Here is a 24480-nt window from a genome sequence, read left to right on the forward strand (position 1 = left end):
TAAAATCTCTTTATGACCCACTTTCTTTTAAAGATTTTGATGGAGTCAACTGAAAATCGTGGAGATGTTGCTAAGGAGGATGGATTTTAATTCTAGAAAGTGGATGGATTTTTCATTCCAGAGTCCTGTTGACTTAGTGATGCTCCCTGTGGGCTAAACAGGCTCTTCACACAGAATCTGGATTGATTAATCAGGGCATTTACCTGCTGGGACCTCCTCTAGTGAGAAACATTTTGCAAGATCCACCAATCCCCATGGGACTGAAAATCACATCCTCGGTGGCTGGCAGTTCTGGAAGGCAGTCACTCAGTGGCCACCAGTGGTGACTGCAGGAGACAAGTCATTTTACAAATGTTTCTATAACACATATGTGACATTTTTCCTTGTTCTGGTAATTACCCTTTCATTCTCAAAACAGCTGTCACCATTATCCTTAATGTCAGACCTGTGACTTGGTGCCTAGGCCTCTGGAGGAAAATGTTATCAACAAATCTGTGACATGCTCTCCTCATCATCTTACTGAAGCATTCTGCAAACTCTTCCTGCCCTTTTTTGGACTCATTAACCATAGTAGCAAGCAGCTTAGGCCACACATACCTTGCTGTCTTTTTTTCCCCCCCTCTTTACACAAATAGCTTAAATTACATAGGAATCTTTTGTTCTTGGTAGTCTGTAATTTAGGAAACGTTGGGGATCATTGAATGCACCTCATTCTTTTCCTGGTTTATTCTATCATTGGTCCATTTAATTTTGTAGTAAGTTCATTCCAACTGTTCTTTGTTAGAAAATGCTGTTTTGATTGAGATAAATTAATATACTGATGGGATTTCAGATCTGACCCCCTGCTCTGATCTCAGTATTTCCCCATCCCGATGTAGCCAAATGAGATTGAAATATGGTTCATTGTATTGCATGTTACTTTCCAATTGTGGTTTGCATATGAATGCAAAATAGGTTTTTCTTCTTGGTCTCATAGATTAAAAAAAATCTTTTATCAGACTATACAAATAATTTATTCTTCCTTGATCCATCAAGAATGAACAAATGGGCTGTGCCCAGAGATTTGTTTGGAGAGAATTACTTGATCAATACTTTCAGCCATCAGGAAAAATTTATGTTAAGGTCATTCTGGGATTCACTTTAATCTTTGAGGGTCTGCAGACATCACTCAGGATAGCTTCTCATCATTAACATGTAGCGGTGTGAAAGGAGGAATGGATTGAATAGCCAAGAAACATTTACAACCACTTTTGGATTGCTTCTTTGACATGAGACCCAAATTTTTAACTTGAGCATTCAGAATGAGGCTGCTGAATTCAGGGGTGAGACAAAGGGTAGGCAAAGATGGCCTGTCTTTTGGAGGTCCTGAGGAGCTCAAACTCAACATCAGGAACAGGCACAACCACAGAGTCCTTCCGAGCATGAAACTGGAACTGGGAGCTGAACTCCCCAGAATCCCCAGCTAAAATAAGCCCACATATAGACCAGTGAGAGATAGTCTGGTTTTGCAGAGCTTTTGGTTTGTGTAGAAAAGAGGAAGAGAAGCAGATGTGGAGATGTGAGGGCCCTGCATTGTAAGGCAGATACCCTGATAGATGGAGTCATGATCTCTCTGCTAGTCTTGGCTGTGCTTGTATCCTTGTGGAATTAAAATCTGATAAGAAACTACTGCCTCCATTTAGATCTACCTCAAAGACACAAATGGAGTTTAAAAATAATTTTGATGGATGTATGCTCATGTGGAAGCTTGGACATTCCTGAGCTACCATGGATTTTTGTGTTGGATGTTTTAAGTTCTTGATGCAAAGAGCCTTATTCTGCGCTGCGGGAGAGTGAAGGCAGCAGGATTATAGGTGTCCTCATCTGTCCTCAGTGCATCTGAAACCCTTCAGGGAATATGACAAGCTGCCTGCTACAGCCTTGCGTGCAGAGACAGATTTATATGACTAGCTGTGCATCCTAGTTTTGCACTGGAATTTCACATGGCAGAAAGCAGGGGAACATCATGCGTCAGGCTAAAAACTAATGTTTGCCACATGAACTGGCCTTCATTTGAGTGATGGCAGGGCAGAAAAAGCATGCAGCTGGAGTGTGGTTTTGTAATTGTTGTGTAGAGTTGAGCTACAGGTCAGAGGCATCTGTTGGTCTGTGCACAGAAGAGCTTTGCTGAAATCTGTGGAATACGGTATTTAGTCTATAAGGTCATATAGTCAGGCCACTGATTTTTAGCCCCCAGAATTTCAGCCTAGTCTGCTACTTGAGAGTGAAGATGTGGATTCCATTAGATACCTGGACCTAATCCAAAGCCCATTGAAATAATTTCAGCTTTCTGTATTTTCAATGGAATAAGCCTGTTTTTAAAGTACAGTTATTTGAATTCATAAAAAAGAGTTACTCTGCAATACTTCCGTGATTACCCTTCTCCCTAAAGATTTTGAATAGTGAACATTTTTATGGCACTGTACAATTCATATCTCACTTCATGGTGTCCCCACGGATGGCTGCAGATGCTATTTCTGGTTTACCTTTTTATTTGAACTGGAAATGTTTCAGTGACTTTCCAAATGCTCTGAACTCTTCATTGGCAAAAGCCATTTACAGGCAGCGATGATCAAATGCACATGTTACGGCTGTGCCTGCTGGTTTAATGGATGTGTTTGTCATTTTCCTTTCACCCTCAGCTTTATATCCAGGCCAGACGCCCCGAGAACCTGACCTTGTCCATTGCCAGAGCAGCCTACCCTTCCCATCCTGTGAGGCTGCAGGGCGTGAACAGAGGAGCACCGTACCAGCAGTACCAGCCTGTCGTCATGCTCGAGCAGGATTATGTCATCCAGTGGGATGGCAGAGCACCTGAGGATGTTATCCTGTACCCCATCAACTTCAACAGGTACTGCCCTGTGCTGTTTTCAAAAGGTCTGGAGCTTTATAATGTTCCCAGGTTATTCACAAGTGACCTTTCAAAGGTCTCAGCAAGTTCTGAGAGTGTGGAAGCAAGGTGTTAAAGGTTGGCACTTACTGATGCAGGGAGATGCTTCTGCTTTCACTTTATTCCAGCTTTTTTTGATGTGCAGAGATGTTTCTCTTTCCAGAAAGTTTTGAAATAGAATCCAAATAAGTCCTGGCTTGCTGTCCCTGAAATCCCTCCAGAAGAGCTCTGGCTCTGGTTCATTTGTTTGTACTGGTTGCTGCACACATAATTTATCTCCCATATATATAAAGTGCAGAAATATATCAGAATGTACTTAAAACTTTACATCTTCTGTAATCCAAACAGCTTTGGAATCACTGTTTCTTTTTAACTAAAGTTTTAAAATGTTAGGTTTCAGCACAGCAAAATTACAGGCTGTGCTGTGTTTATTTCCCATGTTTTCTTCTAGCATTATATAAAGACAGGGTATATCCATTTTAGACGCTACTTTTGTCCCTTGCAATCTGTTTCACTTTGCATAACTTAAGTTATGGTTTTTAGTACTGTTCTTACTTCAGTGAAATTACTTGTGCTTTGCACTAGTACCACTGTTAGGACAGAGTCCTGCAACCCAGTCAGCTTAGCAGGGATGTGCATTGCCATGGTCTGCACAGAGGAGATGCTGCAAGGGATGAGCACCACAAGAAAGCCTGGCCATCACCTTGGGTTCTGCAGTTTGTGTGAGTCCTTGGTTATTGGCAAAAACACACTACAGTAAAAGAGAGAGGTTTGTAAATGAAACCTTACATGATTACACACAACAGAGGCTCGGGTTTCAAAAGCAGGTTTTAGATAGTTGGAATGAAAGAAGGCAGAGGCACTGAGGGCGTGAAGCAGCACGTACTGCTGGTGAACCTGGAAGGTTCCCAAGTCCCTCCAGTATTATCCACCAAACCCCACACCCATCCGCTGCTCCTCCAGCAGAGTCTCCCTGCTGTGGTTTTAGCGTAGGATAGTTTTGGCAAAAGCTTGAGTTCTATTTGGTTCCTCTGAATCTTGGAGCTGACAAAATCTGGGGGAAAAATACTATCCTTAGTTCCCACTACGAAGCCCTGTGGGAATGCTCCTGAGAAGGGCAATGTTTCCTCTTTATACATGCCCATTCCAGCAAGTGACATCCAGCTGGTCCTCTTGATTTAAAGATGTAGTAATTGCAGGGCCATGACTGAGTCTCTAGATGATTGGTGTTTGGGCACTCCTGTCACAGGGGAATTATTAGAATTAAATCAGTGTTTTCTGTATTAATATATCTCTGTGCACTTTAAGGAAGAGGAAAACCCATTAGTCACTCACGGACAAGCTGAGCTTTGCAATTATTATCTGTCTTAAAATGGTGAGCTATTTCCTTGCAATTACAGAGCTAAATCTTCTGACAAGTAACTGGTTACTCTGTCACTGTGCCAATCCATACTTGCCAAAGCTTTGGCCCAGAGTCTTCAGACACAGATTTAAATTTGAAGGCAGCACTGAGTCTCTGGTCGATCTCAGCTTGAATTTTAGCTCTTATTTAAGCAGCAACTTTAACTACATTTTGCTATTGAAAACCACAATGTGGTTGTGGTTCCCTTTGTCTTGTTTGAAACCAGTTATTTGAACTGGGCAAAGGTTTGTAGAGTTTTCTGATCCAGAAACAGTTGGCAAGATATCTGTTTTGAAGAATTATAAACAAGAAGTATACTGTAACAAAGGAAAACCACAGTTTTACTTCATTTCATTTAGAGCATCTTGCTAAGAAATAATTGGGAACGAATTGTGTGGCTGCTCTGTCTACACCTCAACTATGCTGGATGCTCACTAATGTGAGACTTCAGGCTGATGCAACAGTGAAATGTCCACACTGCATGGAAAAACATCGAGAAAATAGATTCTTGTGGAAGGGTAAAGGAATTAAGGCAAAAAAGAGGCTTTAGGAGTTTGAAGGAAAACAAGGGTCTGCCTAAGCAGTTCCACATATGATTTTTACTAAGCATTGTATTTTAATAATTTCTGGAGTAGAAGAAATCTTGGATTGTGGAACCCAGAGTAATCAGACATAAAAAACCAGGGAAATTATTTTACCTGTCCCAAGTGGCTTTATGTTTTGTTTGTTCTCTTAAAATTCATAATACTGAATAATATCCCAAAAATGAACTCTTAATATCATAACATATGTGCCAAGTATGATGCAAAACAAATCATGTTTGATGAACTTTAATAGCAATATTCTAGGATTAATAATTTCAGACAAAACCTGAGTGAACAGTTAAACTGTTGGAAGGCTGTATCTGGGATGCTGCCTTTGCAGCTAGGCAGCCCTCGTGCTTCTGGAGTGATTTGCTCTGTGCTGGCTAAAGGAAGGTCAGAGGGGAAATAAGGAATTTGACAGGGAGATGTGTACCAGGATTGGGATTTCTGTGCAGGTCAGGCACAGCACTGATGTTGAATACTTGCATGATTAACACTTTCCCTGCCCCTGAGCCATTGTAGAAAGACTCAATAGAAGTCATGCCAGTCTGTTGGAAGACTGGAACGCCCAGATTCCTGGGGTGGGCAGGAGCTGGTCGGGATGAATTCACATGACTCAGCTGAAATTGGCAGCTGTGAGCTGCAAATCTTGTCCAGTGAGTTCAGAGGCACCGCTCGGGTGGATTTGCTCAGCAGAGGAGGACACCACCTAGAGCAGTCACCCAGCAGATCTTTTTCTTGTGCTTTCTAACCTCTTTCTTTCTATCTTGCTGCAGTACTTGTGTCTTCCTTGCACTGATTCAAACCATGTTTAGAGTAATCCTTCAATTTCTTCGCTTCCATCAAAATATGTGGCTAAACCAACAGAATTGCTGTGTCCCCACTCGCTGCCCTGTGGCGCAAAGGGGCTTTTTGATGCCTGCTGGTGTTGCTCCCAGGGAGGGATGGACTGGTTTGCATTTGTCAGGGTAGCTGTATCTCTCCTTGGTTTGATGGGTAAACATAAAGCCACGGTGGAGACCCACAGGCTCTGTTTTCAGGCTGCTGGGGAACATTGCTGGCTCAGCAGAAATGCCTGTTTATGCTATGGACCGGGTTGTCTGACTAATGGCTGGGAGTCTCCCTGTGAGGATGAGAACATGGATGGGTATTGATGCTTCTGGAAAGAGGCAGTGCAAGACAAGTAACTTCTAAACGTTTTGGCTAGTGAACAGAGGGAGAGCACAGGCTGGAATTTTAATGACTAGGAATGAAGTGTGCTCCAGAATCAGCCCAGATTTGTTGAGGGTGTTTTTCAGGGCAGAAAGTGTGTGCAAAACCTTCATGAACCCTCAGACCCCTTCTCCATGGGTTTTGTTTCTTTGTTGGAGTGGTTTTCACCTTCTCTACCCCCTCAGAGCTGTTTGTATTTTTCCATTTGTTGTTTTTGGTTTTTTGGGTTTTTTTTACTGCTTCACAGAAGTATGAGAGTTATCTGTAAGACTGAGTTAAGGGCTTTCCTCAAAATTATTATCCCAAAGAACAAAGGTCCACAGAGAACATTAAGCTTGTTACAAGACAGAGGAGAGGCTGGGAAGTCAAGAGAAGAGGATGGAAAACATAATTTGGTTGCGAGTAAGTGCCTTCTTTCAGGAGCTGGAGAACAGTACAAAGACTGTCACTTCATACATTAATCAAAGTCAGAAATGAAGTCCTTCAATTTAATGACTCGGGCTTTGTGCCTGTGCAAATTTTCTAATCACAGAAGAAGCGAAGGTAAATACTATTATCAAAGGCACAGGGCTGTTCCATAAGTCAGCCAGGCTTCTTTGTGCTATCAGCACATCTAAAGATAAGAATGAAATCTCCTCAAAGCACATATCTGAAGTATAGTGTAATATGTTGTGTTGTTGGAGTGGCCAGAAAGCAGTGGCAGATTAAGCATTCCTTGCTTTTAATGAGGACAGAGAAATACCTCTATACCTGGTCTGCTAAGGCTCAGAGGGAAGGGTTTTCCCTTGTTAGGGCTCTCTGCCATGGTTTGACAGGGTGAATTCAGGGAAATGTGAGCAGTTAATAGTATAAAGAGGGTGGGTTTTGTAGGTTTTGTAGGACTTTGGATTGCCAAAGTCTTGCAAGAGGGGGCTTTTCTTTGTACTGCATCTCTCCTGCCAGATGCTGGCTCCAAGGACAGTGCTGAGCAGTATTTCCCAGGCTCTCTCCATTGGTACCCTCTGAGCTTTGTCTGGAGAGGCACAGTGAGGCTCATCATATTGGTGTTCTTTGGTGCCTTGATGCAGGAGTTCGATCTTTATGAGAGTCTTAAAAAAAAAATAAATTAAAAAATAAAAAAGGCAGGGAAGGCCCAAATTTCTTTTCAACAACAAGCAAAAGGGCAGATGCCCATGTGTGTGCCCAGGCATGTGTTCAGCCTTTCCCCTGCTGCGGTGTTTGTGCAGGGATGGGCATGGATTCACTGCTCAACTCCTGTATTTGCTAGGCTGAAGACCTGTGCTTGGGCTTGTTATCTTATTCACCAGTGAATAATCTTAATTGTCTGAAAATTCAAGAGCCCAGAATGAGCTTGGGCCTAAATTTTTCATTAAAAATACTGTACCCTTTCGACCTTGAGTGGTACAAAGCCTCCAGGATGCTGCAATCTGTCCAAAGGTGGAGATTTCAGTGCAAGGAAACTTACACAGCCCAAGTCTGCACTGAGGCTCTGGGGGACTCATTATGTTTGTATTTGCCAAGGTTGTGTAGGTAGGTTTTTTTCCTATGGCTTATTATTCAATGCCAGTCTGATTCATACTTTCAGCTACTTGTCATTTTTGTGATTAAATTCCTTAGTGGTGATAAGGTCTGGAGAAAAACAAAGATAACAAGACAAGGCTAGAATGTGCTCGTGGCAGTCTTGCCCAGTTTAGGGATATTTCCTAAATTGTTTCTTTTTCAGATTAACTTGAAATGAGCTTTTCCTCTTGCTTCCCAGATTGATAAATGCACAGGAAGGCATAATTGGTATTTCAAAGTGGAGCTAACTGTTTAAGGCTGTGAATGCTTTCTTGTTCTTGTACGTGCATGAGTTCTGACCTGGATCCCCCAGATCTGGATGGAATACAAGTAACACCAGCACTATTTCCAATAATAATAAGTAAAGTGCTACTTGGGTTTTGTAGCCTGCCCTTCCTGATAACATCTATAATTCAGAGTTAATCATCCACACAACACAGAAGTCAGCAGATATATTTAAATTCCCTTCTGTCTATTTAAATCTTCTAAATTATCCACAGACCAACCCGTGGATGAAAGCCACAGGGTATTTTTTTTTTTTTTTAAATTGGAAAGAAGCTAAAACATTTGCCAGAACACCAGGTTGCAGATTGCACCATTTAGTAGAGTTGGGCAGGAGCGAGTGCTGATGTTGCCATGCTCCAGCCATGCTAAAGCCCCCAAAGTCTTTGCCTCCCCACCTGTTCCCTTGCTGCCCTCTGTCCTCTGCAGCCAGGATTAACAAGGAGACATGTCCTTCCTGAGCTGATCATTTTACAGCATGAATTAGAGCAATCTGAGCATCAGACAGTCCCCAGATGGCTGTGGCAAACCAGGCTGCTTGTCCCTTTGAAACCCAGCATTGGAAACCTGAGGGTTTTTCCTCATTTTCACCTTTCTCGTGGCCCATGGATTGGGGCTTGGGGGTCCTGAAGGAGCCTCTCCTGACCTGATGTGTATCCAAGGCACAGCAGTGAAAATACAAAGTATGCAGAGATAGAGTACTTGGGAAGACATTAAAAAGATAGAAATTAAATTGGGATGTGATACTTCCATGAAAACATGTAGGGTGGGAAAAAAGATGAAAAGATTATGTACTGTATTTAAATGCAGGAAGTTTTTATTTTTGCTTGAATACATTTGTCTGCAAGCCAAATGCTGTCTGAGTCAGACCCTGGTTTCATGAGGATCAGCAGAACTGTACCTCAGGGCAGGATCCCTCCTGTAATTTGTTGAGCTTCACAAAAGCAAAAATCAATCTTTTTGCCCAAGGAGATGTGGATAAAACAAAAAGTTTTAATTTATATTAAGATATGATATTTTCAATGGCATTTCCTAAATAGCAACATTTAGGAAACGCATTTAAATCCCAATACACACAAATCTAGTTAGCTAAACAGACACCTGACTTGTTACTATCCCTGCAACAGTCCTTCAGAAGAGTCTATCCTTAACAACAAGGCCCTGAAAAAATTGGCTGGATGTTCACGCAACAGCCATGTTTGTCATCACAGGAGGTTTGGGGTGTGTTTAATGGACTTGACTTGAAGAGAAGCTGAGGTTGGGAGAAATGTTTTGAGGGAAAAAACATCTGTGTCCTGACTGAGAGCAAGGAGTACTGACCTCCTCTGATTTATTCTTGGGATGAGTTGGAGGCTGAATGGTGGTTATGCTTTTTTTTTTTCCTTTGAAGTTTAAAATTCGGCCTGTGAGAGACAAACTTACCAAAGGAGTACGTGGGGATTTCTGCTTTGTTCCCATATTATGAACAGGGAAGTTTTAAATTCTCAGTTCTCTCCCTCCCTTTGAAAGTTCAACTCACGTAGATGTTGACCAAAATGTCAGAGGGGTTGTTTTTAAATAGGAGTAATAACAGTTGGGGGAGACTGACTCACTGGATAGAACTCTCTTGTTTTTTCAAACCCAGGGAAAAAAAAAAAAGTAATTTTTAGTTGTACTCTATGGCATTCCCTCATTAGCTTACCCCAGATTTTCATCAGTGAGATCAGGATTTGGACCTTGCACTTCCATGGTCATCAGCTACGTGACACACCATGCCAATAAACATGGTGGGACTGTTTTCTAGAATACTATTCATCAGCTTAGAGGTTCCCTTTGCTAAAATGCAGCCAGGATTGACATCCAGCATAACCAGAAAACCCGGCACTAGATGATACCCATTTGCCCAGGAATCACACTCCATCCAGGGCAGCCAATATTGTGAATTGCTCACAATGTTGAACAAGTGTTGTTTATCCTCTCACAGGCAGTAAGAGCCACAGACATGCACTTTTTCTGTGTTTACTCCAGCCAAATCTCATCTCCAAGTTACATGACTCATTTTATATCCCACCACTGACAAAGGTCTCCCCTTCTTTGCCTGTTTGATCATGTTTCTCTGAGTGTCTTTGCTTTTGAGAGTTTGGGGTTGAACTGGGGGGGATGTTCTGAGGGTTGTAAATGAGGTATGTATGTGTGTACGTGCAGATCTGTATCTACCACATGTCCAAGAACAGGAAACCTCTTGCCTGCTTTTCTGCCTTTCCCTTGTCCTTTTTATGCTTTTGCTTATCCCAGGAAGCCTGCTCATTGCCAAAACATAAGAATACTTTTTTAGCACTTTATCTGATGTTTTTGCTTCACCTGAAAGAGCCAGAACTGCAAATGCCAATATCCTGGTGAAAAAAGAGCCATTTCCAAAAGAAAATAAGCAGGCTAAAGATGTTGGTAAAAATGCATGAAGTGCACTGTGGGGATTGTTGAATGACAGTGACAGAGGGGCAGAAGTGCCAGGTTTTATACATGTCGGTGTAGGCAGACTCTCAAAAAAAGTAATCTTTGAAACTGTTAGGACCTACTAAAGTCTTTTTCCTAGCGTATATTTAGTTTTTCTCCTTTAAATGCCAATTTTATTTTTGGTTTTTTTTTTGCAAAAACACAAAGAAAAATGTTGGCCTGATTAAGAACAAGAATGAAAAAAAGAAAGAAGAATTTTGCTTATTTATAAAATGAAATTAACTTTTTCACTAGAAAAGCTTGAGGACACAATCACTTAGCTTTGGGGTGCAAATATCCTAAATAGCTCAAGTTAATTTTCTACACATATTAGTATGACCTTCATTTAAATTGGAAAGTCAGACTTTCTTCCTGAGAATATTTCATTTTGTTTCTCTTACAAAAAAATTCCTAGAACGAAAGTTGAAGACTCAAAAAAAAAAAAAAGAGTCCTCTGTATTGCTACATTGGCATTTTGTTTATCAAGTCTGACTTCTACCCTTGTGTTTTAAGTGAGATTTCCCCCTTTGTTTGTGCTGGTCTTTAAGCACAAGAGCACCTAAAGCTACACACGCTCCCCCAGCCTTCAGGCAGAAATTACTTTGAATTCATAATTTGGGATCTACTGTGAATTCAGTGTTTTCATTCCCTGCCAGTGCTGTGTGTCCCCCCAAGCCTCTGGGCACCTGTGACATTGTCAGCTCATGTGCTTACAGGACTTACCTACAGCATATTTAGGCTGGTTCAAATTTTTCTTATTCTACCTACAAATATTCACCCCAGAGTAGCAGCTGATAAATAATATAAAATTAAGAGATCGAAGCAGAGAAATAAAACAGAACCCACAGTTAATGACCACCCAAAAAAAGAGGAAGGTTTTCTGTACTTCAGCCCAGCCAGGAGGGCCTTGTGCAGTGGCTGAGGAAGATACACACACATCTGTTTTACTTTGGACTCAACGTCCAGGATGTCCCACACCTGGTTACTGCTTTGCCTCAGGCTGCATTTCTCCCTCAGTTTTGGCAATGCCATCTAACCCCCATCCAGTGCCCAGCCCAAAGGCAGAGTCACAGGACTGTGCTATGCACAGGGACAGCAGCTATGCTGACATCTCTTGTTTTGATTTCCTGGAGGTGCTGGAGCCCAGCTCAGCCACACAGCCAGGTATTTTGGAGGCTTTATGGTGGGTTTTGTACAAGCTGAAGAAACAGTCTGAAGTGCAGAACTAAATAGGAAGCTGTTATAATACCGCTAAATTAAAGAGAAAATAACCACCTTATTCCTTCCTATATTTACATAGAGGATAACTTCTAATGCCTTCCCTTCTCACATCTCCTCCCAAGCCCTCTGTTGTGGGAATGTACTAATTTCCATCTCTTCCTCCACAAATTCCAAAGTAGGTGCTTTTCATTTGAACTTTTCAGTCCTAGTGTAATTTATTTCAGTACTTCACTCAGCCTGCTCACGTGCACACCAGACTGTGGCACTCCTATTCCCAAATGCCCTGGTAACTCAAGACAGTCACAACTGTAGATTTTTCATGCCTTTTTTTTCGCCTTTCACCCTCCAGTTTCCTTTTCTAATGCCTTTCTCATTCCCTGGGGAGGTGGTAATCAGTGTAGCACAGCACCAAAGCTGGTTCCCAGCATCTGGGGGAGTGACCAGCTCTTCTTGTGATGGTGACTTCAGGGGATGAAATGTGCTAACACAATGCAAATCACCCTTATGAAACAGCCAAATGTCTTGGGATTCCATCCTAAAAATACTACACAAATATGGCTTTGGTACATTTCTTTCATTTCCTCCAGTCAGAGACCAGATCATCTGAAAATATATCCGTTTTCAAGCTGTCCTGTGTTATGACACAGCTGGAGTTGGTTAAAATCTAGAGGGCAGTATCTGGCTTAAGCTGATGGGTCTTTGTGTGGCTTTGATTTATTATCCTAGAACAGCCCGTCCCCTCTTCCATCCTGTAGATAGCTTTGTTTTGTTTTAATGAAAAAACCAGAACAAGGCTGAAATAGCTTTACTTTATTGCTCTCCATGTGTAAAGCAAAGTAGAGGTCTAGGCATGAAGATTCCCAGATTTTCACCAAATTGAAGTGGTTTCCCCCCATTTATTGCTCTGCAGTCAGGGATGGGTGGCGGGTCACTTCAGGGAAGCCTTTGGAGAAATTTTTACTTCCTGAGGTGTGCAGGATGCAAGGAGACAGACAATGAAGGTGATGTTTGTCTTTTCCTAAGCCAAATTTATATTTTCACATTTTAACCAGGAAGTTAAAAAAATACATTTAAATCCTTGATGGTTTTGGTGGCATAAGGAAAGCAAACTATGGTACTGGTTCAGGAGTCCTGGTGTTACAGGCTGAGCCACTTCAGAGGGGAGGAAGGAGGGAAAAAAAAACTAATTATCTTGGTATTCAATTTTTCTTTTTAAGTGTAAACTCCTTGTGGCTTTCTGCTTTGCACAGCACAAGTGCATCTCACAGACAGGAAAGAGTGTTGGAATCTTTTGTGGAAGAGCCTTCCCATCAGTATCTGAATTACACTGTAGCTGCATCTTTGATTCTAAGTCTTGTACTAAAGGTTTCTAATTTGGAGCTGTTTTTTCTCTGCAAGAGGGTGGCAGTCAGAATCACAGGATGAAGGAAAGGCACGGGGCCAATCTTTTTTGTAAATATGTAAATTGGGGTAAACAAGAGTTAAAAGGCGATTTAACTTCACCCTTAGTTACTCTAAACTGACATTGCAGAAAGAGCCACAGAGAGGGAGATTTTAATGGAAACCATAATAATAAACTTTGCTGTAAAGTGGAGGAAGCAGGTCTATTTAGACCGTGGCTCTGGTTCAAGTCGGAGATTACTTTCTAATTCCTGAATCTGTGCCCCCGGTGAAATGTCTGCTGGATGCTGGTTCCCTCTCCCACAGCAGCTCCGGATGGACTGAAACAAGCCCCGGCTGCCTCAGGAGACGTGAGTGGGTATGTGACTGGTTGTACCTCAGCCTTATGGGGCAAGGAAGAGAAAATATCTGATTTTAAGCCATCCTGGCACCTGTCTCAAAGTCCTCTGAGGTCAGCTGGGGTCCCTGCATCAGACCTTCATAATAAGCAGCCGTTGTTTCCAGACAAAGCAAAAAAATCTGATTTTCTTTGGCTTTGAGGATTTGTTGTGTTTTTTCAAAGGAAAAAGAGAACCTCAAAGGACATTTCTTTGTTTTCCCCTGAAGACTGTACTCTTGGCTGCAGACCACCTCTCTTGTGCTCAAGCCCTGAAGTGCATTTTTTCCCTTTCCCCCTGCCTGCCCTTTCTGCCGACAGAGGAGACTGGCTGCGTGTTGCCCTCTGCTATCCCAGGGAAGCCGTTTTCCAGGTGGTGGGAGACATCTACCAGCGACAGGCAGGGACGGTGCACAGTGTCCAGCACTACCTTGCTGCTCCTTCCATCGCTCTCAACAGAACTCGTGAGCGGCTCTTCTACTTTGACAGAGGATCAGGGTGAGCCCTGCTGTGCCCCTGGGTGGGCAGCAAGCCCTTGGGGTCTTTCTCTTACCAGCCCCAGCACCTCCTTTCTTCTTTCTCGTAGTTAAGATTCAGGTCTGCCCGTCTTGCATGCTCTCTTCACTGATTTCAGGTCAAAATGGATTTCCAGGCTGGAGTACCTGGGGCAGGTCTATGTCTGCATCCAAGTAGTGATTTGCATTCCTGCTCAGAGAATGGCTGATTTCTTGGCTGGACTGAGCACCTTGTGCATCCCTGCTACTTAGATCACTCCAGGTGTGGGCACAGTGTAAATATTTGTTTGAACTCAATGTACCCCAAAGGGCCATGAAAAAGAACCCTTTTGCAACTGCTGTGGCTCCAACACTGAGACAGTTTGGGAAGTTTCAACTTCTGCATATTCCCATGAAGAGAGATTTCTAAAATAATCACATTCTAAAAATCAGATTTTGTGAAAAAAGGAGAGCACCACAGCACATCTCTTATTTGGAAGGCGTGAAGATGGTTCTATAAATCTTGCACTATCTTTGAAAGGCTTTAGGACACCTTTGGTTAAAAAAACATATTACGAAACTGTGTTTCTCAGTCAGCTAAAATAGGGAGAAAAAAAGTGTTTTGTGGTTTAACCACGAGTCCCATGATGCTTCACCTGACTAAGTAGCTACTTCAGGAATCAGTCCACAAATGCCAGATTTGAAAATAAGACAGGATATATTTATTCATTCAACCACAACACATGAGCAATCGAATCCCGGAACGCCTTCCTTGCTAACCAGGCTCCTTGCTGATGGCCAGGTCTCTCTCATCACAGGAATTGTGAAACATCAATTTGCTAATTAATCCTCCTTAATAAAAAAAAAAAAAAAAGCTGCCCAAAGTCTGTAAACAGGTTGTTTACTACTGAATAGCGGGGAAAATGGTCACACGTGTGGATCTGGGGGGGAAAGGCCATGAGCTGCCAGAAACCATCTGGACCTGGCACATGCAGATTGATGGGGCTAACCTAACTAAATTCTGGCAGTATCAGCGTTTTGGTTCCCCGTTTAGTTCAGCAGTGATTTTTTTAGCCTGTCAGAGCACAGAAGTTACGGGATTGGCATTTTTCTTTTCCTGTTGTTGTTTTTTTGACTTTATTTCATAACGAGTGGGATGTTTCCCCTTCTTTTTTTAACCCCACATCCTTGGAAAGGAACCAAGCTTATTCATTCTTTCTTCCAGACAAAAAGAAACAAATATTTAGTTTTAAAAGAAAGAGAATGAAAATTCCATGCAAAGCTCATGTATCTTTTTGATCCTGAAGCTGAACTGAGCTGTTTATGTAATTTCTTCAGCTTGAATTGTAGCATGGAGAGGATTGAAAACATACTTGGAACAGCCAGAATTAAAAATGAACTCCAAAGGCCAGAAGGCCTGGCTGCCTTGGAGATTCTGTCATGCATGCCTAGAGCTGAGCTCTGCCATGAAGTGAGCTGAAGGGCCAATGCTCATAATTCCAAACAAACCTGTCTCCTTCTGCACAACAGCCTAAGCACAGCTGCTGTTCCTTCTCTGGTGGGATGCCACCACACCCAGGAGCAGCAGGAGCACTTGGGGCTGGAGGGGGGTCTGTCCCACATGCTGCTTGTGTGGCGAAGGCTTGGGCATGGGGGCTGCAAGTGCTGCAGGTCTTGTCACACCAGGATGAGAGGGCAGCTCGACCTACATCCTTGCAGGACCCACTTGGCAATGGATGTGCAGATCCTGTCTCTGCTCAGCTTGTCCCCTAAGCCCACAGGGGGTGTCTGATGCCTCTGTTTGCTCCCATTTGTAGGTACCTGTTTGTTCGCCTGCAAGCCCATGAAGCTCGGGAAGGACACAGTTACTGCTCTCAGCGAGGCTGCGAACGTATCAAAATCACGGCGCACATGAGCCCGGGGGCCTCCTGGAGCTGTGACCCCAACCCCTTCCCTGAGAGGCCAGTGGCTGCCCAGCACCCCGTGTCCCAGCGCCCAGCTGGGCTGTGCAGGGCATGTGGAGCCCCACAGGTACCACCACAATGCATGAAACAGCCTCTGAGGTCGTGCAATGTATGTGAACCCATGCGTGGTCAATTTGTTCTGACAGCGTACAAGGAGAAGCCGTAGGGAATTCCCACATGTGAATCTGCCCAGCATCACGTAACCTGTCTAAAGGGGAGGGTTTTGCTCTGAATTGCTGCAGCTTTCTGTACTGTGCTTCAAAGATTGCCTCAGAGAAAGTGCCCAACTGGAAGCATGTGGATGCACATTCATGACACCTTTTTTCCCCTTTCTTTCTTTTAAACTTAAACAAAAGGACCCTTGGGAGGGCTTATTTTGAAGTAGCTTTGAATTCAGAAGTACAACACTGCCGCTGTATTTCAAACTGGGAATAACTGAAAAATTAGATCCAGCTTTTCTCTTTGTTTAGTGTAGATTCATCCCACTCCAAATCCTGTAGAACTGTTTCAGACTCCTACAGACCTGCACTTGAGTTTATATTCAAGCAAAATATATGAAATCCATACTCAACTTTTAAACTTACTTAGTGGCAGAGTCACCATCAGAGGTCTCTTCCAACCAGCCTTCCCACGATCCTTTGACAAATGCTGTCTTAATAATGAGCACTTAATTGTGAATCAGGATCACAATTTGAACAAAGGACTCTAAGTTTTGCAATCATGTATATACAAGCATGGATACCTGCTGTCATTCTGCTGATGAAAACCAGTTAGCAAGCCAACTTTTAAGGTTCTATCTCTGGTGTAATTGCAGGTTGCCATCACCAGCACACCCTCAGTCGAGTATATAAGGATCCAGATCCAATCTCTCAGCAGGGTGGACACACAGAACCACTTGACATCTGCGTTCATTAAGGTATGTTGTGTTTTACTGCATTTGAAGTAGTGGTTAAACAGAGAAAACTTTATCTCCAAGGAAAGCTACTGCAGAATCTTGCTGAGCTTTGGCAGAAGGAAATGGGAAGTTCCCCTGGAAGAGGCAAGTGCATTGTTCTCCCTTACAATTAACTCCATTAAAGTCACTGGGAGTTCCTATTCTATTCAGATGAGGATTTGAGCTTTTATGGGGAAAAAAAGGCCTTTTATCACCTCAGAAGAAGAATTAACACCACCATTCTAACGTAGAGGAAGGGAAGGAAAAACCAGAAGTCATTGTTTACAAAGGATGTGGGGGAAAAAACAAGTTTGTTTTCCTGATTTTCTCTGCTGGCATTGCACTAAAAGATAAAAATAACTATATTTCACTACTGAAGCAGTTTGGAGCTGTCAGGTTGTCCCTGCATGGGCCTTATATGTCTGTCTAGACAGTGAAGGGTGATTGGAATCATTCTTGCAAGAACACTGTCCAGGCTTACATATCTGTGTGCTACTGAATTATAATTAGTGCTAACAAATGCCAAGCAAAGCTGATACAGTATCCTTTAGAAGTCTGAGCAGCCAAGGTTTCTTGCTAGTGCACTGGCTGCACCATCAAAATTTATTCAAAACCATTAGCAAGCAGGTGTTACTGGAGGCAGCATCTTCACCCACGGTGAAGCACAGACACCTCTGTGTGTGCAGCACTCGTGGGACAGGTGTAGTATCCTCAAAGCTTCTTTGCCTTTTCTTAGGCTTTAATGCAAAGTGCTGTTTTCCTAAGGAAGTTTTATTTCTAACACGTGTACCCCTAACTGCAGTAAAGGCTGGGCTAGGCAGGTGGTGAAGATTACTGTCTAAAGGATGATTCTCACCCTAAATCTTAAAAGGTTTCAGAGAATTTGGAAATAAAGAAGTACATGCTTTGTTTTTGTTTAGCTGAATGAAGTGCAAAGGTCAGAATTGTTTTAAATTTCTGATCCAAGCTTCCCCATGGGCTGAGTTAGCCAGATGTGGTGTGCCCCACCCCAGTCCTGTAGGGCCATGGGGGTCCATGTGCTGGCTCCTCTGGGGGTCTGTAGCACGTGGATGTGGGACAGGACACACATCAGAACTGTTTCTTTGGCAGAGGCTCACACTTGGGTCTGTTTGCAGTGGTGGTTGCTCTCTGCTAAGTGTGCACCCAGACTTTGTCACAGTTCCCACGCTTAGGAGCGTGAGACAGCCAGGACAGGCAAAAGATTTAGTCTGTCTTTGCTCCTCTTCGCTCCCCTCTGGCCACCCATGGCCTGGAGATTCATGTTTCCCTTACCCTTGACCCCCTATTGCATTCAGCATCCCCTGACATCTTGCAGAAGCCACTTTTTGACACTTGGCTCCCTCATTCAGTCTGGCCCTATATTCCCTGAAGACATTCATGTCTCAGATTGATGGGATTCATCTGAGCTCCCTGATACCTGTGGGCTTTGGAATTCTGTGTGGATTGCAACCTTGTGTGTCCTGGGTTCAGCCTGACCTTGGTACACTGTTGCTCTCCTTGGTGGAGGTTGAGTTCTCTCAGGATTAGCTGTCCCTCAGGATGTGGGGGGATGCACCAGTGCCAGGCACCTCAGAGAGTTTTTGGCTTTCTAAAAGTAAATACTGTGGCACATCTTGGGAAGTGTAACATGGGGAAGGAGCTCTTGCTGTAGGAAAGAAGAAGAGTAGGAGCCATTTCTGCTACAACTTCTTTGAGGCATTGATACAACCCTACCAAGAAGGAATAGTTTGGTTTTGATATTTAAATTTTCAGAGAAAACAATAAAGTGCATGTGTTACTTCTATTCCCCCATCTGCTGTCTCAGCACCTCTCCCTTGCTCCGTGGTCAAATCCACTTTGCCAAGTGACAGTAATTTCCCCCACATGAAAGGAAATTGTATTAAGGCTGAACTAAGCATTTTACTCTCAGGATTCTTGGCTTCCCAAATGTATCTTCCTAATCCACAGAAGATGCTGATGACCTCATTTCTCTTGTTTTTGTACCCATTTTAGAACTAAGGGTTTTTCTTCCTCCTGCCACTGACCAACTATCCTTGATGTCACTTCATCTGTACTAATGATACATTTAAAATTATAGGTATTTTTAAAATGTAGATATTTTCCTTGCTTACAATTCCCTTATGGAGGAGCAGGATCGTAGTCTGAGGCTCCCCAACCTGCCTCCATAAAACTACCTCTGTTTTTTTATTACAGGTAAATGGCACAGTGTTCCTCTTCAATAGCAGTGGGATATTCTTCCTGGTGCTGGATGCATGTTCAGGAGCAGTTGTGAGTAGGTGGCATTTTGACACAGTTGCCAGTGAAAATGCTGCCCATGCAATAGCTGATTATGTTCAAACATCCATAAAAGAGAGGTAAGTAAACTGCTGAGAGCCCAGTTCATGTAGCAACCTGTGGCTGACAGATAAAGAAAGGAAAACGACCTACTTTCATAACCAAATCTCTGCTCTGAAGAAATCTGGCACAGATTAAACATGTACAAATCCCAAATATCAGCCAGACAATAAGAGAAGCAGCATCTCTCTCCCAGGATTGTACAGATTAGAGCAGTCAGGAACAGGTTTTCTGGAAAACTGGCAATTTCTTCTAAATAATCCATTCATTTTCCATTATGGAGTAGATAAGGTCCTCGCAATGACACTTGCAATCCTGCACACCCATCCCAGTGCCCAGCCATTTCCTGGCAGCCAATGATTCAGTTTTCCATTTCGGAAACAAGTTGATTTCTATTTACTCTTACTGATTGTTTTTGCCTCTTGTGGCAGATGAAAATCATAGGTGTGCCAGATTTTCCAGTGGGACTTTTCTTGGGTAAGCCAGTGACTAGACCTGCCTGCCTGCTGGCTCTCCTACCTTGTGTGTGTCTGGTAATGGTCTGGATCCCCTCTGTTTGTGTCTGTCCCACATTCCTTTTGGTTTTATGTGTTGCCACATAAACACGGAACAACAGAGATTGGTAGATAAATTCTTGGCTGCTGGTAGAAGCAGGTCAAATAACCAGAAAACAGACTTTCAGTCCAAGACATTTCTGAGCAGTTTATGACCAACAATTTAAACACCACTGAGTTATTACATCTGTATTTATGCACATGAGTATGTATATGTATCAGATGTGCATGAAGGGACATATATCCATGTGATGTCTGTACATTTGGTTTGTTTTCCTGGTAGGATGAGTATTTTGCAAGCCTAGGCATTCAGCTAAATGCAACCAGTTGTGCCTGTAATTCACTGCAGGTACAACTCACCGGGGGCTGAAAGCACATCTCTGAGGACCAAAGCAGGCTGAAGCCTGACTGAAAATCAGAGCCAGGATGCAGATAGTTTGAGTCTCACAGCAACTGAGTATCCCTCTCCCATAAGGGATGGACACACTCAGAGTCATTTGTTCTTGTTTTGATTCCACGTGAAGAACAGGTTTAATTTAGGAACATTTAAATGGAGGCTTAAACTTGTAAAAGCTTACATGTGATTGAAAGGGATTTAAACATGTTCCTAAAGTACACGTTCTTACGTACTTTTCTGAATTGGAGCTTAAAGGTCTTGAAGATTCGTAATGAAGCAGTATTTTGCAATCATGCAGTAATTACTGTCCTTCTTTTCAGATCACTTGTTCTTGTGTGCTCTAGAAGTTTCACAGACGTGGTGGGCAGCTCTGAAATGTCTGTTTTTACCAGGTTAGGTTCATCAAAGCCTATTGTCTTCCATAAGGGAGGTAAATATATTTATTCCATTATGTTTCTTCTGCATTTTATTGCTTTTCACGTTTGTTTTGCTCTTAATTGGGTTGGGAAACACACCAGTAATTCTGGTGTTTCCCAATCAAAAATGTATATACATCTACATAGTGCTTATCAGTATATTTCCTGCCACAATATGCCAGTGTAACCTAGTAAAAACCTCTTGGCTTAGGGATAGCAAGAAGTAGGATAGTTATTTCAGGGGTTTCACCCTACTTCACCCATCAGAAGTTGCATGCTGCAAATTTTTCATCCTAAAGAGAGGATTTTTGTTTTCCTAACAAAAAAACCCAACCAACCAACAAACAAACAAAAAAAAATGGAATCTTTTGATAAAAACTCCATCTCTAAAATTCTACAGCTTTGTGAGGAAAAAAAAATCATAACCTGAGAAGTTGATGAAAAAGAAAAGAGCTTGCAGTGAAATAGGAGCTATTTATTTTTTGGATAGAAGGAAGGTGAAATCAACAGTTTGGGAAAGTCCTTATTACAATTTTACCTTGGATTGCTGCAAGAAATCCATTAGCATTGGTCCAGGAAATTCATGCTGGCTTTCCTCCTGGAAAAGTGGGGGCTATTGAGTCCAGGTTTGGACGAATAATGTGAGTGATAAGGGAACAAGAAAACAGCCATCCAGCTTGATTCAGGTTTCAGGACTTCACACAGAGATCAGATGGAAAATTAGCTGTAATTCCAGCTTCTTTTTTTTTTTCTCTGGAGTTTGAGGATGTTTTTCCCTATTGCTTTACTGAAATTTCTATCAATTTCTGGTCAAAACTTCAAAACTTGACTGTTCCAGGGGAGGACAGCACAGTCTTTACAAGAAAGGCAGTGATTTCACTTCGGTGCCTGTTTTGATTCCAAAGAAGCTGTTTCTTGTTTCATCCTTTGAAAAGCAAAAGTTTGAGGGTTTTTTTTGGTCCTGTCCTGAAACTTCATTGTTTCATTCTTTCATCAAAGCCCTGAATACTTTCGAAAGGAATTTTTTTATTAAAAAGGGATCTTTTTTTCTTCATTTTGCCAAACTTGGCCCCTTGAACCACCTGTGCCACTCACTTGGCCGTTTTGGGAGCTTGGTTCAGCCTCCAGTCCTGACTGCTCCTGGGGCACAAAAAGCAGCAGGCAGGGCCAGCACCCTCCCAGGGACATGCTGGTTGGTGGCCACGTTCTTGCCCTGCCACCTCGGTGGGATGCTGGCAGTGGGACTAAGCTGCTGCTGGCTGTTCACAAGCCACCCCTGTTTTGCTTTTCCTAAGGGCAAGGGTGTTCACCCATGTGTCTGCCCTGATTTCCAGTCTGGGTAATTATGTTCTGCTCCATGAGCTTCCTCCTGCTGGTTCAGGTATGTGCACTATTTGACTTCACAGCTCCAGGACTGCTCCTCACTGGGGGGGTGGGCTGTGTTTCAGGGCAGGCTGGAGCATTTCTCCCAAGTGCACATTGCTTCTGCCAGGGATAATGCAAAAAACCCCTCTTGACCCCAGCGGGATCAGGATTTAGGGTCTTGTTTCCTGGTTTTGCAAAACCTTATTTAAATTAGAAGTGTTTACGGGAATAGTCTTTATCCAACCAGCTGCAAATAGCCTTGGGAGTCTTTGTAAGGAAAAGCATAATATAAACACAAGACATTATTATTAAAATGGAAGAATACATAATGCCTTTGTACTTTGGGACAGCAGAGGACCAGAGTAGAGTCAACATGGGGGATAGTTTAGGCGTAACAGGAAGAAATGATGTAAACTAATAAAAGAAGGATTCAAAGTGTCTAACCATTTTCAGGTAGTCAAATATGAAAAAAAGTAACAGTGTTACTTAAAAATAAACAGTAAAACAATATTCCTGATAACTGACATCTGGGTGCCCAGCTTAGCCTGTTGAAATATCTGCAGATTTGTGATGCAGCGAGGTAACGGCTTCAGCGAGGCTCATTTCCTCTTTCATCACCCTTTCTCTCTCCTAAATGTTCCGTTGTATTAATCCAAGGAAAAAAAAGAAGGACTAAAACCTTTCCATGATGTGTGGAGGGAGTCCATGCTGTGCTGCTGCTAAATGAACTGACACACCCAGAAGGTCACTCTCTCTGTGTCTGTTTTTCAGGGAGTTTTGCCATGCTTGGTTATAAAGGACAAGCCAAACCCTCCTGGATTAAAGTCCTTAATCATGCTGGTTATCAGAAAGCTGCTTCTCTACAGCATTACGTTCCTTTGAAGCTGAAAGAATATCAATGTCCAGCTAATGCTGATAAGTCACTAAGGTTTGCTTTTTCTCAGATTCCCTCAGAGCACATCCCTGCAAAGGCTGTGGCACCCCGGGGTTAGCACTGCTGGGGAGCACCAGCCAGGCAGAGCCCACCACCCTCACCAAAACCTGCTCCTGTCCTTACAAAGTTGTACCAAACCAATGGTGTTCACCTGTATATTTTATAACTAATAAATATATTCTCATCCTCTGTGGTAGAGCTTTATTTTAAAACCAGTGCATCTCAGGGCAGAACAGGAGCAACCTGTGGGGGAAGAAGTGTTTCTGTATATGTGATTTGGTATCAAAAGGTGAGTTTTAAAGGCAAGAGCCCGCTTTCTGGTAACACTGGGACTGGAAATGGAATTTGGTGTGGAAATTTTAGCAATATCCAGGGAAACAGATGAACTTCAGCAGAGGTAGGGAATTTCTCCCTTCAGTCCTGTTTTCACTCCATTAATGTCTGCTTTTAAAAAAACCAAAGTGTCCATCTACCAAGGCACCTTATGTGAACTCAACATCTACTTGGTCAGTGTACAGTGATCTTACAACAGTGTCTTCTAACTGAACTGAATGCATAGGGTGCAACAAGGAGTTATAAACGTGTTTCTGTCTGAAGCTAATGACTAGTGAAATGATTGTCCAACTGATGTAAACATTTAATTAGAGACCTATGAAGTACGTGCTGCTTAGGATAAAGTCTTGCGTTCCTTTCAGGCAATGCTCATATTGACTTTCTGCTCCCATTGAGGACTGAAACACCACCAGCAGTAGTGGCTAATTCTCTTTGCTTTTTTATGTGCTGCTGGTTGAAGTCAAGACAAAACCAGAGCTTTGTATGCAAAGTGAGAAACAACTGATGATCTCACGGACTACAGTTAAGCACACAGTTACCCCAAAATGGTGACAGACTCACTTTGGTTTAAACATGACGTTACTTGGTGACAGCAGTGAAGGGGCAGGTGATTTCAGACTATCCCTGTCTTCTTCTCAAGACTTACTCAAACAGGTAGGTGTAACAGCTTTGTAATTAACGTCCCGTTGTTTCTTTGGAATCCTCAGAAACGGCCAAACAAGTTGCTACAGGGAAAGGTTAGTGTTTTGTTGGCCAGACTTTTGCTCCCTGGTGAGTTAGTTGCTTTGGCATCCACACACTGGCCAGCTGATATTGTGCTCTGAGTGGGGACTGACTGCCTTGGCTGGGATGCTTGACTCCAGCAGACACAAACCACCCGTGGTCCTTGGATGTGGGGTGAGAGGACATCTGAGAGTTTTATGGGCAGAGAAGGAGATCGTGGCTCCATCCCTACACCAGGTAAGAGAGGTGCAACTCGGGTTTGGTCAGGGGAGAGGTCATGGCTTGCTAGAAAGTGTGAAGAAATCATTGATACTACTCAGTAAAGGTAAGATAAAGTATGATACACAGGACATCACGGGGATGAGGATTGGTAAAACAGCCTGAGCATCTGGAACTGACCCTCTAAGGAGCTCCCTGAAGTCCTTTTGAGCTCCTATCGGTACCTAATTGTTATGATTTCTGAGGCTGTACAGGGGAAGAAAAGCAAGATGTTTTTGGCTCGTGACCATAAGCCCAGCATTGGAACAAGTACTTACAGAGCAAGCATTTAGCTTCTTGGAGATTTATTTGAT

At 42.8% G+C, this 24480-nt stretch overlaps 1 protein-coding gene across 1 annotated transcript in view; it reads left to right on the forward strand.

Annotated features, from left to right (window-relative positions):
- The window catches only part of LOC103759114 (cell surface hyaluronidase-like), a 45930-nt gene extending 22493 nt beyond the window's left edge, over positions 1-23437 (forward strand). The window contains exons 14-20 of the mRNA XM_029958784.1: positions 2682-2890; positions 13761-13937; positions 15751-15964; positions 16712-16813; positions 19046-19206; positions 20458-20567; positions 22690-23437. Of these exons, the coding sequence (XP_029814644.1) occupies positions 2682-2890; positions 13761-13937; positions 15751-15964; positions 16712-16813; positions 19046-19206; positions 20458-20567; positions 22690-22910 (1194 nt within the window). The 3' untranslated portion in view covers positions 22911-23437. The remainder of the gene's footprint in view (positions 1-2681; positions 2891-13760; positions 13938-15750; positions 15965-16711; positions 16814-19045; positions 19207-20457; positions 20568-22689) is intronic.
- Positions 23438-24480: the final 1043 nt, after the last annotated feature.

This window comes from Manacus vitellinus, unplaced genomic scaffold (assembly GCF_001715985.3).
Source record: "Manacus vitellinus isolate BGI_N305 unplaced genomic scaffold, ASM171598v3 scaffold_16_pilon, whole genome shotgun sequence".
NCBI classification, from domain to species: Eukaryota; Metazoa; Chordata; class Aves; order Passeriformes; family Pipridae; genus Manacus; species Manacus vitellinus.